Source organism: Anopheles ziemanni, chromosome 2, assembly GCF_943734765.1.
Source record: "Anopheles ziemanni chromosome 2, idAnoZiCoDA_A2_x.2, whole genome shotgun sequence".
NCBI classification, from domain to species: domain Eukaryota; kingdom Metazoa; phylum Arthropoda; class Insecta; order Diptera; family Culicidae; genus Anopheles; species Anopheles ziemanni.
Window position 1 is genome coordinate 39,256,880 of NC_080705.1, and position 13,717 is coordinate 39,270,596.

The 13,717-nt window shown below is 46.1% G+C and overlaps 1 protein-coding gene across 1 annotated transcript in view; it reads right to left on the reverse strand.

The window, feature by feature from the left end:
• The window catches only part of LOC131293537 (TSC22 domain family protein 1), a 54,680-nt gene that overhangs the window by 20,977 nt on the left and 19,986 nt on the right, over positions 1-13,717 (reverse strand). Inside the window, exon 2 of the mRNA XM_058321613.1 lies at positions 11,189-12,355. Coding sequence (XP_058177596.1) covers positions 11,189-12,355 — 1,167 coding nt within the window. The remainder of the gene's footprint in view (positions 1-11,188; positions 12,356-13,717) is intronic.

A 13,717-nucleotide genomic window follows, 5' to 3' on the forward strand; every position in this document is an offset into this window, starting at 1 on the left:
ATCTGTGCGCGCTCTTTGAACGAACGAGATTTAAATCCCACGAATCTCTCTTGGTTGCGCGGCCGACGAAAAAGTCGGCCGCTTTTATATGCTCACCGCCAAAAACCTGCCAGCATAAAATGCATCTTTCTCCTTGGGGTAAGATAATTCTCCCCCGAATTTACTCTCTCTCTCTCTGTCTCTTTCTCTCTCTGTCTCTCTCGTCGGTTGCGACGTACTTTTCATGTCTGCCACTATTCGTGCTCCTCGGTGTGTGCGTGTTCTGGCCACTGCTTCTGGTGCACGAGAGCTCAAGAAAACATAAACAAACATAGCTGTATGGCTCCCCCATCCACCCCATTTCCTCCCTGAAAAAACTCATAAACTTGGGTGGTGTAACCCCCATGAATTATGCTGCCATTCTTGCTATGCTCGCTATGCGGTAGCTTATCGTGGAAGAAATTGCAACACACTCTTCTCCACAACACGGTGGAGAAACGCGCCAGCCAGTGCAGCACAAACCACACGTACACACACACATACACAACCGTGGCATGGTGCGATGGAGAAGCAACGAAGAAAAACATGGCCGGCTGTCGGTTTGGCGCATGGGACCACCGCTGCAGTGGCACGAGGGAGGTACGGTGGCCCTTGGAAAGGAGTGGAAGGGACGGCAGAATAAGGTTAGGTTTGCAAAGCGACACTCACCGCGATGGCTAAGAAATGGCACACACGTGGTTGGTAACTTTTCCGTTCCATTTCCAGTGTTGCAATTTGTACGCTGGAGTTTTAAATAATGTAAGGTGGCCTTGCGCACTACACCTACAACGTTAAACGTCCTGACGCTAAGAAGTTGCCCACCACATAGCCATTCTTTGAATTAACACACATAAAAAGTATCTTAACCCCGTTTAACTTTGCTCGCGAAAGGCTAAAACGGACGTTTCACGATCGCGCTCAGTTCGCCGCCGGAGCCAGAAAAATCCGGATCGAAAACCACTTTTGGCAGTGGGAAAATAAGGAAAAGGCACAACAGAACAAACAAACTTCACCGAAAAGGAGGTTTATTTCTGCTATTAAAAAGCCGAAAAAGCCAGCCCCGATGCCGAAACAAACCGGTGTGCCACGTTTATTTTCAACTCCCAAGGACGGGGGGACATTGAAATATGGTAGCAAAACTCGAATCAACCATCTGGCCCCGGGTGTGTGTGTGTCGGTGTGTTTGCTGTGTTGCTGTCTGTCTCTGTTTTCTGGCGGTCAGTTCTTTGCATAAGTCGAGTGTTGTATTTGGGGCTGTTTTTTTTTTCTTTAATGTTATGTTTCTTCTTTCTAGCCGCGAAGTCGTCTCGATCGAGCAGTTAAAAGTCTCGCCGGTTTGACGTTTGGCGGCGAACGAAAGAACGACGTGAAAACCTTCGCCAAGGATAAGTCCCGGTGTGTGCGAAGCGCAACGAGAGCCATTTTGCATGAGCGAAGTAGAGAGCAAGAGAGATGAAGAAATGGAGGCACATTTACAAACACCACGGATCGTGTGGCGCAACTTAAGCGCGCGGCGTCGAGAGGAGGTTCTCTCTACGCACTACACGTTACGAACCGGCCCCGATATGTTGCTATATTAGCTCATACGGGAAAAAGCAAGTAAAAGTTTCAAACAACACCCCCTCTCCCTCCCAGCACCATGGCAGTGTGCAGATACGCACACCGAGGCGTCGAGCGTAAAAAACGTAAAATGCCGGCTTGATGATCTTCGGGATTGTGTGCTCGAGAAGAGAAAACGAAGCGAAGAAAAAGGAACGGCCATTCGTTCGGGGCAAAAAGTTGCGCAGAGCAGCAGAGTGCAGTAATGGATTCCGATGGGGAACCCGGGCGGTGGGAGGCTGCCCCGTGGTAGAGAGAGGGTGCGACGTCTTGAGGAAGACGACGGAAGAAAACAAAAACCGAAGGAAACAAAAAAAAAAAAACAGCTGCCACCGCGCCGTCATCGTCGTCTTCGTTCGCTGCTGACCTAAATCTGATGTTACACGGCTCTCCTGCATTCGCTTTTCCTACCACCACATCTTCCTCCTCTCGGCTACTTCCGCCACCGCCACCGCACTACCATTAATCTTCATCTTCTCGTCTCGCGATCGGTTGCGATCGGCAGGGGAGGAAAAAGTGCGTACACATCCACCACTAGGTACGCATCCCCTCCTCCCCATACCCGTCGGGCATGATCACCAGTCTGGCGGTCACGTTCGATTGTGCGTCCGTGTGTGTGTGTGCAAACCGGAGCCACGGGCTCGATCAGTTCGTACCGATTAGATCCGTATAAGGTGCGCACACGGGGGTATTTAGCCGTTTTTCCTGGTGCGATTTTTGTTTAACAAAAAGCTTGCCACCTCCTCCTTCTCCTCCTCCTCGCCCAAGAGAGACGGATCGAGCAAGGGAAGCGGGAGGGAATAAAAAAATCCACCGAATACCTAATTCGAAACCAACTTTTACCACGTTTGCCTCCCTTCACTCCTAACTGTTAACGAACCTGAGGCTGCTCTTGAGCTTGAAGCATCCGTCGTTTCGGGGTTTCGAGTGCCTCGTGGATAAGTACAAGAAACCGTTGTGCTTGACCAGACGTACTTATTTAAATTGTAGATTAGAGTGGAAGAACAACCTAGCGAATACATCGAGCGGGGAATTTGCACGCAAGATAAGCAGGAGAGTTGGCTACATTCCTTTTCTTCATACTATTATGTGTCACCTGAAACGTACAATACAGCTAAAAGCCATGTTTTACAAACGAACTACGTAACAAACAACTTTGGTTGCAGTGAAATTAAACAAAACATAACACTGTTTAAAGCGTTATAAAATCGTTGATTAGTCACATATTTTGCAGACTAAGATTAGTCCTTTAATTGGATAAACAGTCAAACAAAACGAAAGTATGGGGCAAAATTGTCAATCAATAAAGAAAGGTGAAAATAAATTATAAAACATACTCGATCATAATATGGAACAACTTTCCCCGCAAGAAACGATGCTATTTAACGTGTTTTTGTTACTTGGCAACTTAATTTTCAGATTGATTTTAAGTATCTATCAAAGATCATGAATTTTAGATTGCTTTCTAAAAAGAGGAATTTGCAATAAATCTTACTATTATCGTAACTACACAAACATAAGAATAAGGCCAAATTAAAAGATAAAATGAATTAAAGCTATATCTTTTTTCGTTGACATACCAATTGCTAACAGCAAAAATAGAAAAAGAGATAATGAAATATAAGAAAATGCAATAAGTTTTATCGCTACTAGTGCGTTACATTCCAAGAATTGATTGAGCTATTACAACATCGAATGAAAAAGAAAATAAAATGACCAAATATTTAATGGAGCTAGCTTTGAGCATACGTCTAAAAAAGTTATACTATTTCACCATGTTAGCGAGATTTCTAGGACTAAAAGTACAGATAGATGACACCAACTTTCATTCATCAGAAAATTTCATTCGTCTTCATTTCAGGGAACTGAAAGTTTCCAATCTCATCACGCATATACACGACTCACAGCAAATTAACGCTAACTGTCAACCGGAAATGATGAGCCGGTAAACAAACTATGCAGAATTGTAAATGTGCTAGATTATTTCATCTCTAAAATTGATAATAATACTCATTTAGCATTTGTGAATCATGCGAGTGAACTTAAATCACATAAAGGATTGTGTTCATTGTGTTGAACGATCATTTTAAATGATTTTATACTGTTGACTCCTTCTAAAGCTGTTAGTCCAATAAATAGAAAGAGCAGTAAATTTCATTACCTGAAATAATGTTTTAGCCTGGCTACGTTAAGTGAAATTTTAGTTAAGCAACTTAAATTTGCTTTTTTATTTTGGGTTTAGACAAGATAAGTTTGGTTTCACTTGAGTGAAATTAATGGTTGACAGTTTTTTTTGTAAGTGAAAGTTGCAATCGTTTAAAACCCCTTTAAGGCAAGCATAGAATTCTAAATTGGTGTTGAATTCTACTTTAGTTTGTTGCTTCTACGATATTTGGATTTTCATCAACCAAAACGGCGAACGGTAGTAACGTTGTAAATCGGTAAGAGTATGTGGGCATAACGTACCGTGGGAAATGTTGGGTCAGGCAATACAAATGCGCGCCAAACAGGAACCACACTGGCAGTGACGTGTTGAACTATGTTCATGCAAATACAATGTCTACAGTCTGTCCATTGTTTGGACCACCGCGAATGGTCACGTTAACGCGTTCATTTGTACTTTTCGAAGTACACCAAAATTACTCGATTGAACCGTACATTTCCTTTGCCCATCCAATAAAGGATCATCGTCGTCGTTCTTCCAGCAACTTTCCACCTCAGCACATCAGCCGGAAAATTGTCCCTTTCGAACGAGGATCGAACAGTAACCGTTCTAATGAGCGAAAACGCACGTAATAATTCACGCCGCAGGAAGAAGGAAAACCGCCGTTAAAAACGCGACCAGTTTGCGCCAGTTTTAGGGGGTGGAAAGTCAATGAACTCCTGCCACGCGAGGCCACCACTAGTAGCGCGCGGTCAGAAGCGGTCGTCGGTGGGGGGAAAGGGAAGTTTTCCACAACCAACGGCAGGACTAACTTGTGGTGTGATTAGGTTGTTTCGCACATTACGTCTCCAAAAACCATGTACATTTTGTAGCACACAACTGGTGAAAACTAAACACGGAACACTGGCGCAGGAGGGTTTTCCGAACGCAACGTCAACATGATTTTCACGCACGTCCTTGCCAGCATGCACATTAAATCGCAATTCTCCACAGTTGGCGCTTCTTCTCACCGCACCAGTGACGCTTTTCCAAAGTTTTCCGCACAGCTTAGGTTAGTGTTTTTCTCGGTTTGTTTGCTTCAATGTTTGGTACCAAAGCAGTGGGAAGTGGAAAAACCAGCGGTGTTGCTGCAGCGCGCGAGGACGACGAGAGCGTAACGCGTCCATTAGCCCTCGATCGTGGTTCACATTTCTCAAGGCTTCAGTCGCCGAACTGTGGGCTCAAACGAAGGTGGCGGGGGCGGTGGTGGTGTGCCTAGTTTTTCCCACTATCGATTTGACAGGCGGGCATGCGCAGGACCGCGGGCGAGAGAAAAACGAGACTCACGAGCCGGAGAAAAGGATTCTCACGCGAGAGAGAAAGTGTGAAGTGCGAGAAAATTAACGTCGTGAGTCGTGATTTCCACGAGAAAAACCCCTGACCTAGGTCGACGCGGGACGACGAGATGTGGTGCGATTGGCGAGATTTTTCCACCGATTCCACCGGGAGGCCTACGTCATCGGCTCCTCGGATGAAGGCTCGTACAACACGCGAGCCGATTCACGATTGGTCGACGGGGAAGAACTCCGGTGAGTGACGGTGAGATAAGATAAACGTTATTAATAGCTCATTATCAATCGTTTCCTGCATTGGAGCAGGCGGCTTGTGAATCCAAAACTCGTGTGTTAAAACGTGCTGAGGGTTTATAAAAGTAATAAACATGAGTAACAGACGGTAAAACTGTCCGTAGGAAATATGAAATGTAACAACAGAGCTCCAAACGCACAATTGCAAACGAAGGTAATTTGGAAGCTCACAAAACACACCGCGGCGACGGACCGAAGTCGGTCTTCTGCCACAACTCGTCGCCGCGAACCTTGTCGGCGTGCAGATTTCGCCATTTTGCAGCTAAAGGTCCAATTACCGGCGAAGGACATTCGTCAAATTTTGCAGCTCATTAGCTACCCTCCTCGTCGGCTCTCTCGTTGCCGATAATTCTTTCGTCCCAGTTTGCGTTGCATAGGTTTTTTTTCTGCCTACCAGACCGAACCAACCGGCTACGAAGACTGACAGAACCAACAAGTCGCACACAAAGACACACTTTTCTTTGCTGGCGTCCGAGCCCCAAGACTAATTTGTCCGCGCGTAGCTTCGAAGAGCTTGCTGTAAACGGTCAGCTTAACACCGAGTGGAGCTCGGTTTGCTTCATAGGAGAAAAAAAACGGAGCAACAAAAAAGTAACTTTTCTTGCGCAAAAAAGGGGCTCACGGTTGCAGCCCTGTCTTGGGTTGCACAAATTAAAGGGTATGGTATTCTTTGCCGGCAGGAGTTGCCTAGTGAACTCAGCCGGTGCACCTCGGTGGTTGCACAGTAGGCGTAGGTCAGTTTTACTCCAAATAGCGATCACTTCGACCGCTACGCAATTTTCGTTTTTAATATCTCCAAAAAAGGCTGAACATTTCTTCAGAACAAAAAAGGTATTTCTTAAATTCCATAGCTTAGATTTGTGTAATCCGTTAACGACTACTTGTTAGTCAATTTTTTAACTATCTTTTGGCGTTTTTTGGTTTTTTATGCACCTCTAGTCGTTTGGTCTTTTGATGCATCAAAAACTAGTTTCATAACTTTTCGAATGTAAATTTTGGTATCACGGACCTATTTGCCATTACGACAGGCAGAAGCAAAACGGCTTAACCATTCGGTTCTTTGGGCTAGAAGGTCGCTTCAACTGGTCTTATACTATATAAAAAATGATGGACATTGTTAAACAGACGTGTCGATCGCAAGTGTTTTGGGTATGTTTCAGTATATTTAAAATGTTTTGGGGTCCCTAAACTACTACAAAACGCCATATCGTGGCTGAAAATCAGCGAGAAGGCTATACACAAAGTCGCTGTTCTTGCTTATCTCTTTCAACTACAACCAATCGAAAAAAACATTCACAACTCTTAAAGGTAGGACCTATTCCAACTTTGTAAAGCCCAAAAAGAGTAGCATTTGGTTATAAAGGCTACACAACAATCGGCTATGGGCCAACAAGTACCTTAAGGACGCCTTACTGGCCGACGGGATATTTTTTCAAAGTACTATAGGAATGTAAATTTACAATAAAATTTAATTGTGACTAGTTTTTTTGTGTACTCCATGCGACTATTATGTTTTCTTCCCTAACCATACATATAACATCCCCAAAGACCCTTTGAGGTGTTAAAAGAGAAGGAAGGCTCCAATCAAACGACAATGAGATCACGTGAAATCCATGGATGTTTCTGGTAATTCATAGTGTATTTAGATAAAATGATTCTGTATTTCAAAATAGTAAACTCTACGCTGTTTCATGTGTTTCATGTACCCTGATTCCCTACTTAACACGTTGATTGCTATGTCAAACTAAAAAAAAACTGTTACAGTTTTCGGTTAATTCATTATTATATTGAAATGTCTCTGCTCGATCAAACAAACTGCTCATTTTCGCTGCGTAAACCCTCAGTAAAAACAACGATTCCCCATCGCCCATATCACTCCATCCCACGAAACACGGATGTTTTGCTGCAGTTTAATTTCCTCCCACATATCGGACACACCGATGGCGATAAAAGACAAAATCCCACCTTTGATTTCGTGCGTCACACAAAAGCATTCCACAGAAGGACAAGTGAGTGTCAATCAGGTTAGGACTGCTTGTTACTGATGCTTGTTGCTGCTGGTGTTGCTGTTGCTGCCGTCAGTTGTCAGCAGTGGGCCTGATAAGCGTAAATGATCGGTTTTGGTCCGAAACCCACCTCCGCTAGGCGCTGCAGAGGCGCTGCATAAGCCTTCGGGGCAGCGCATTCGTTCGCCTTCTTTTTGCCTCATTTCCATCACTGTTCGAGCCTGTCTGGACTTTTACGTATTTGCCGTCTGGTTTCCTTTTTCGCCTATTTGTTTCGATTCGCTTAACTTTTTCTATTCGCGACCGGAGTTGTGTGCGACTAATTTGTTGCTAAATGTCGGTTCCATCATCCGAGCATCATCTGGGTTGAAAGAGTTTTGTTTTTCGCGCACACGACCGTCGACGGCAGCAGCAGCCAAGAGCTATGGTAATCGCAATCTCGCCGTGCAATCGTTGCAAGCGGTTTGCTGCAGTTTGCTGCACAGCGAGGCGTTTGCGTCAGCTTCGTCAGCTGTGGCTCTCTTTGGCGGGCCCCGCGAGGCATCGGATTAGTTCTGGCAGCTGTGAGGTGAGAAACAGTGAAACCTCACACCAGTCGGGTGCAGCGGTCCTCCGTCACCATCGGACGGAGGATGATTGGTTTGCGGGCTGTCATTAAGATATACCTTTGCCTCGACGAGCGCATTCCCCGTGCGGGGTTGCGTAAGATTTGCAGTTGAAATGGCATGAAATCTATACACGGTCGGTCTTGCGATCGGGAGGATGGGAGTTGAAAAACTCCCGACACACTGGAAGAGGCCAAGCGACGTCATCGTAGCGTCAGTTGAAACTGGATGTAACTTGATTAATTGTAATCACATTCAGCCTCGCGGCATTCCCCTCCCTGCAGGCAGGGGGGTACATCGCACGGTGGGATGATGTGCCTGTTAATCGATTTGCAATGATAATTCGAAATACGTTGTGTAAAGCCATGTGCTACTTGATCAAGTTATCATGTAATTCTTTGGAAAAATGCTAAATACTTTGTACGCTACGAAAATGTCGGTTCTGTCACATTAATGATTTATTTAGCACGTGACACAATGAATCAAAGTGGAACATGTTTGTTTATTTCTCCCTGCACGTTACAGTTATAGAAAGCCCACAACGAATGTTGCGAACCGAATCTGAGTCTGAAACAAACAAAGAACTGTCCAAAGCCTCAAACTGCGGAAAACCAAACATTCCGAATGCTTTGGACAATTTGAAACAGCTTAGAGGTTAACACTAAACGCTCCCTTAACTCAAAGGGAGACTGTATGGTTTTGTTATTTTTCAACAGAAAATAACTTGTCTGTTGACAAATTACAACACGAAATCTAAAATTGTCAATTGACTGCTTTAATTTGTAATCTGATTCAGTCGCTAGAAGAGAAATGCTTGCGCTACAACTAGTCTTGATTTGATATTAGGTTGAAATAGTTTTAATTTTCGGTACATCGATGTGCAATATTTGGCCCTCCAAATTTATAAAATTGATTTTATCCAATATTCAGCATTAAACTACGTTAAAAGCATAACAAAAAGTAATTCTAAACCAAACATTTTCGTAAGCAGTTCTTTTTTTTTTGGTTGGTCCAGGCAAAGTTCATTTGCATAAAACATAAATGCAGTTCTTTCAAACGGAAATATAGTTTTTTTCCACTGATAGATAAAAAAATAAACTAAGTCGGTATCCACATAGAATAACTGAAAGTTCTTTAAGCTTGAAATAGAAATGAAGATGGAAGAAGTTACTTCCCTAAATGAAGAAGTTGATAAATTATAATGGTTCGATTTGTTTTTCAAACCAAAACGCACATTTACCTTTAAATTTACACTGCTAGCAGGATTAAAATTATACTGGACACACGAACGAAATGAAATCTAAACATTCTGTTAGGTTTCCATCTTTCAAAATAAGACTAGCAATAGTTTGTTATTGAACTTGGAATCGGTTTGTAAAGTACTTCAACCTCAGGATACCAGTTGAATGAAATACACAAACACTCGATCACGTGGATGAAGCGAATAAGGAAGCAACTCTCGCAACATGCCATGCTAAACACAATAATTAAAACCTTTTCGAAACTATTCATCTTCCGATCGCCTTCACACCTTCGCATCGTGTCGCACGAAATGTTTGCGAAGCGTTGCGAACAGATCTATCGGACCGAACACGCACCAAAGTCGGTGTCGGTTTCGCCATCCATGAGTCAACCGGAGCAACCCTTTTATCCTATTCGCCAAAAAGGTGGCGAAGGAAAAAGCCAAAACATACCAACCGCCAAACCGGCAAACCGGTGGCGACAAACAGTCTGTTCGAGTCAGTCGGGTGCCTTTTGGGCTGTTTCCTCAGTGTCGCTGGACACGCACGACCGCCGAGCGGCCCACATAGATGTTTCTTTCCAACTTAGCATGAAGTTGTTTTTGCTGATAATTTGATTAGCGCTAATTGCATTAGGAGTAGCCCGCGCGCGATCGGCTGCGGAGCACACTTTTAAGTCGAACCTGGCGTTGCCGGGCGCCCGGGGGACATTTTAAATCCGGCACCCGAGGCGGGGAGAAACTTCTCGTACCCTCGTAATGACCTCCCTTGGCTCTACCTGGGCAGGGGGTATCGCCAAAGTTTGTCTGTAATGATAAACTTACGCTACCTCCGGTGACATATGCGCCCGTTAGGTCAGGGACCGCACGGCGAAAGCGCTTCCAGCATATTACTACATTTCGGAATACCTACATGCAACATGGATGGATGTACATAGAAACGAGAGTGCATTACGAGAGTGTGTTACGAGCACGCTGCGACGCTTACGACACACAATGGCACAAAACCAAAAACCAAAAACACTGACCTGCAACGAGAGAGAAGAGAGTGATGTTAGAAAAACGGCTTTCCACCGAGGGGCGGGAGGGAGGACGAGGTGCATGAGACACGTCGCACGTCATCGTGTTTACTATGTAATGGATTTTTCTTTTTTCCCGCTGGCCTGGCAGCTCCAAACCCCTTTTCCCCGCACATAACCGGCATAACAACTACTAGAGGCTCCTCGAATGGCATTCCGAAACAAAACCAAACATTTTTCATCAAAACGATCATAAAACAGGATAAAACAGTTTCGACTCCCGTGTGTATGTCCCCAAGAGTGTCCTTCTTTTCCGGCGAGGGACCCTGTTTTGTGTGAGCGTTTTTCTATGTGTGTATGTGCGTGTGTGAAGGTGTTAGTTTACAGAGTTTGAAAAGGTACACGGTGAAAAGAACCCCCGGCAAAGAAACAACAACAAACATCAACAAGCTAGCGAAGAAGAAGGAGCAAGAAGAGAAGAAAAAATCAGAACAGTTTCAGTTCCTTATTCGGAGTACGGGGTTTCGATAAATTAGTAAAAAAACAAAACGCACACAAATCGGTAGCTTGAACAGGTGGCAACAACACAGAAAACGATGGCGCAACGTAGTTTATTGAGAGTCCCGATGATGGCGGGCTCATTAGGAGTAGAAATAAATGACATCCCGATATGCGACGAAGAATTGGCTTTTCCGTACTTTGGTTGCGAATGAGAAGATCGATGAAGAGATCGCTGAGAACACGACAGTGGCTTCCGAGCAGCGGATGCGCCAGGGTTAGCAATGCGGCACCTCACAACAACAGCGCGCATTCGGTTACACGATGCCTTTTTTGAGGTTATGTCAGTATGAAAGTAGGAGGCACCCCGGTTGTTTCGAGACAAGAAAGCAGAAAACGGAACGAACGTCAAACCTTGAGTGTTCTCCACCGGAAGAAGCGCCACCGGCATGCAGAAGGGAGGGCGATGCGGCACGGCTGACACGGCCACTACCACCACCACCACCACCACCACCGCCAGCACCACCACCATACGACGGTCCGAGTGTGTTGACGAAGCGGGGCGGGCTTCCGACCGGAGTGGTTCCGGCCATGAAGGCCGGACTCGAGCGACCCGAGGCGGGATGGGACTGGGAGCCGGCGTACAGCTCCAGGTCGGCCGCCATCGCCATATTGATCATACTGCCCGCCTTGTTCAGCCGGAACCCCCCGCCGACCACCATCGAGGAGGCGCGCACCGGGCCGTTGATGCCTCCGAGCTCTTCCTTGATCAGATCCTGCACGCACCGGTGCGGATAGGTGTCCGTGCAGGCGCTCACGCTGTTACTTCCGGTGAAGTTACCGAGCAGGTTGGTGGCCGCCCGGCAGTAGCCCGTCGAGGGGCTGGCCAAGGTGTCGGCCATTTCCGGCAGCTCGCGGCACGGTCCGAGCGTTCCGAACGAGCGATTGAGGGACGCTCCGGCGAGCCGGTTCGAGACGGCCGTGGCCAGCGTCGGCGTGGGCTTCATCAGATTCTGGATGCTCTTGCCGAGCGCGATGTCCGTGTAGACATTGCTGTCCTGCTGTGCGGTCGTTACGGTGGTGGGGTTGTTGTTACTACTAGTAGTGTTACTATTGCTACCGCTTACGACAACATTGAAAGCGCCCGCTCGGGGCTGGAACGGTTGTCGCTTGCTGGCCGCCACCTGCTGCTCGAGAAGGTTCTGTGCCAGGTCCTTCCGCAGGGACTCCTTGGCGGCGCCCCCCATCGAAGGGGGCAGCGAGTAGGCTTTGGGCAGCTTCTCCGAGCCTTCGGCGTGAGCGCCCGAGGGGGGCAGGTGCGGTACGTAGTGCTGCGGGGGATACTGGGGGTGTGGCTGGAGTGGTGGCCTGTGGGCCTGTGGGGTCTGTGTCGGAAGGATACTTCGGTCGGGGGAAGCATTTCGAAGGAAGCCTGTAGGCAGAACGTTTGCGGCGTTTGTCTGTTGGTGTTGGTGTTGTGGCTGTGGTGGTTGCTGTGGTTGCTGTTGTTGCTGTGGCTGCTGTTGCGACTGCGACTGCTGTTGTAGCGCAGGCGGTTGTTGCGCCGACTGCAACGCGTTGCTATAGACAGACGAAACAATCGAGTTCAGAAGAGAGAAAGGAAACAACAGTTCAACACCGATCAGCCACACGCACACCGAACGCATACACGCACACAGCACCGCGCCCCAAGCCTTGCGACCCAAGCCCCGTGGAGGATGTGAGGGGTAAGTGGGGGCTGCGGAGCAGGAGGGTTTGGTAGGATGTGGATGTGCTTTCGACTCCTGTTCCGGCACATGCAACTGCAACTATGGATGCAACGTGGTTGCTTCGGTTCGGATGAGAGCATGACTCCTCCTTTCGATCGCAGGAAGCCGCCACGAGGGCGGGTAATGGGGGTGGTGTGGTCCGTGATGGTTCACGCACGATGAGGCCACGCGAAAGCGAAGCGAGAAGCGTCCTCGGTTGTTGTCGGCGAAAAGCAAGCACAATCGGGAACACATATGAACGCGGCTTATTAGATGCCCCAGATGCAACGGATTAATGGATGGAAAGCGATGAGACTCCATGGACACATACACACATACACCTCTGAGTGTCCCCTCGGACGCTTAGTACCATCCTAGTATCATCCTAGTACCATCATCCAGCAGCATTAGTAGTTAGCACGAAAATGAGCGCAATTCTTCCGAAGGCGGAAGCAACATCCAGAAGAGTTTCGTCGTGATGAGCATTCCCGCATTGGCAACATACAACATACACATGTCATGGTGATGGAGGACAGATTGTCAAGCGATGAGTCGAGTAATGCAACTTTCTATACATTAATGTTGGGTTTCCTCCTCCTATGTTGGAAGTTGAGTATCCACTTGTTTGAACTCGATCCTTTGCTTTGCTAGAGACGAACCTTTATTCTTCCGAGAACCTTGCTTTCCTTCCGAGAACAAGCTAGTTTACAATGTATTCGAAGGATGTTGGGTTTGCAATGCGTTGGACTCTGAAGACTGAACCAGAAAATCCTTCATGTATCTTGACGAAGCTTTAGGAAGTATCTCTACCACTGTTTTCCTAAGGACACCATTGTAACGTAACATATTTGGATCCATTATGGTAGAAAATTAAAGTAGAATAAAACTAAAACACTGAACCTTACAAATGGTGTCTACTTTACCGGATTGCAGGAGTTGCAACTCGTGGATTTTGTCAAATACATAGAACATAGAGATGGCTTTTCTAATTAGTCAATTGATAATGACCAAACTAGTTTTAACAAATAAAAAATAAAGAAAACGCTTTTTGAAACACAGTTTAAAGATTCAATATGCACTAAGAAAAAGATACTCTAATTGCATGGTATGGAAATCGAAATTCAACTTGAAATAATCGTACTTCCATTCAATATGACTGAATCGTGGATAATGCTAAAATAATGCCTATACGTAC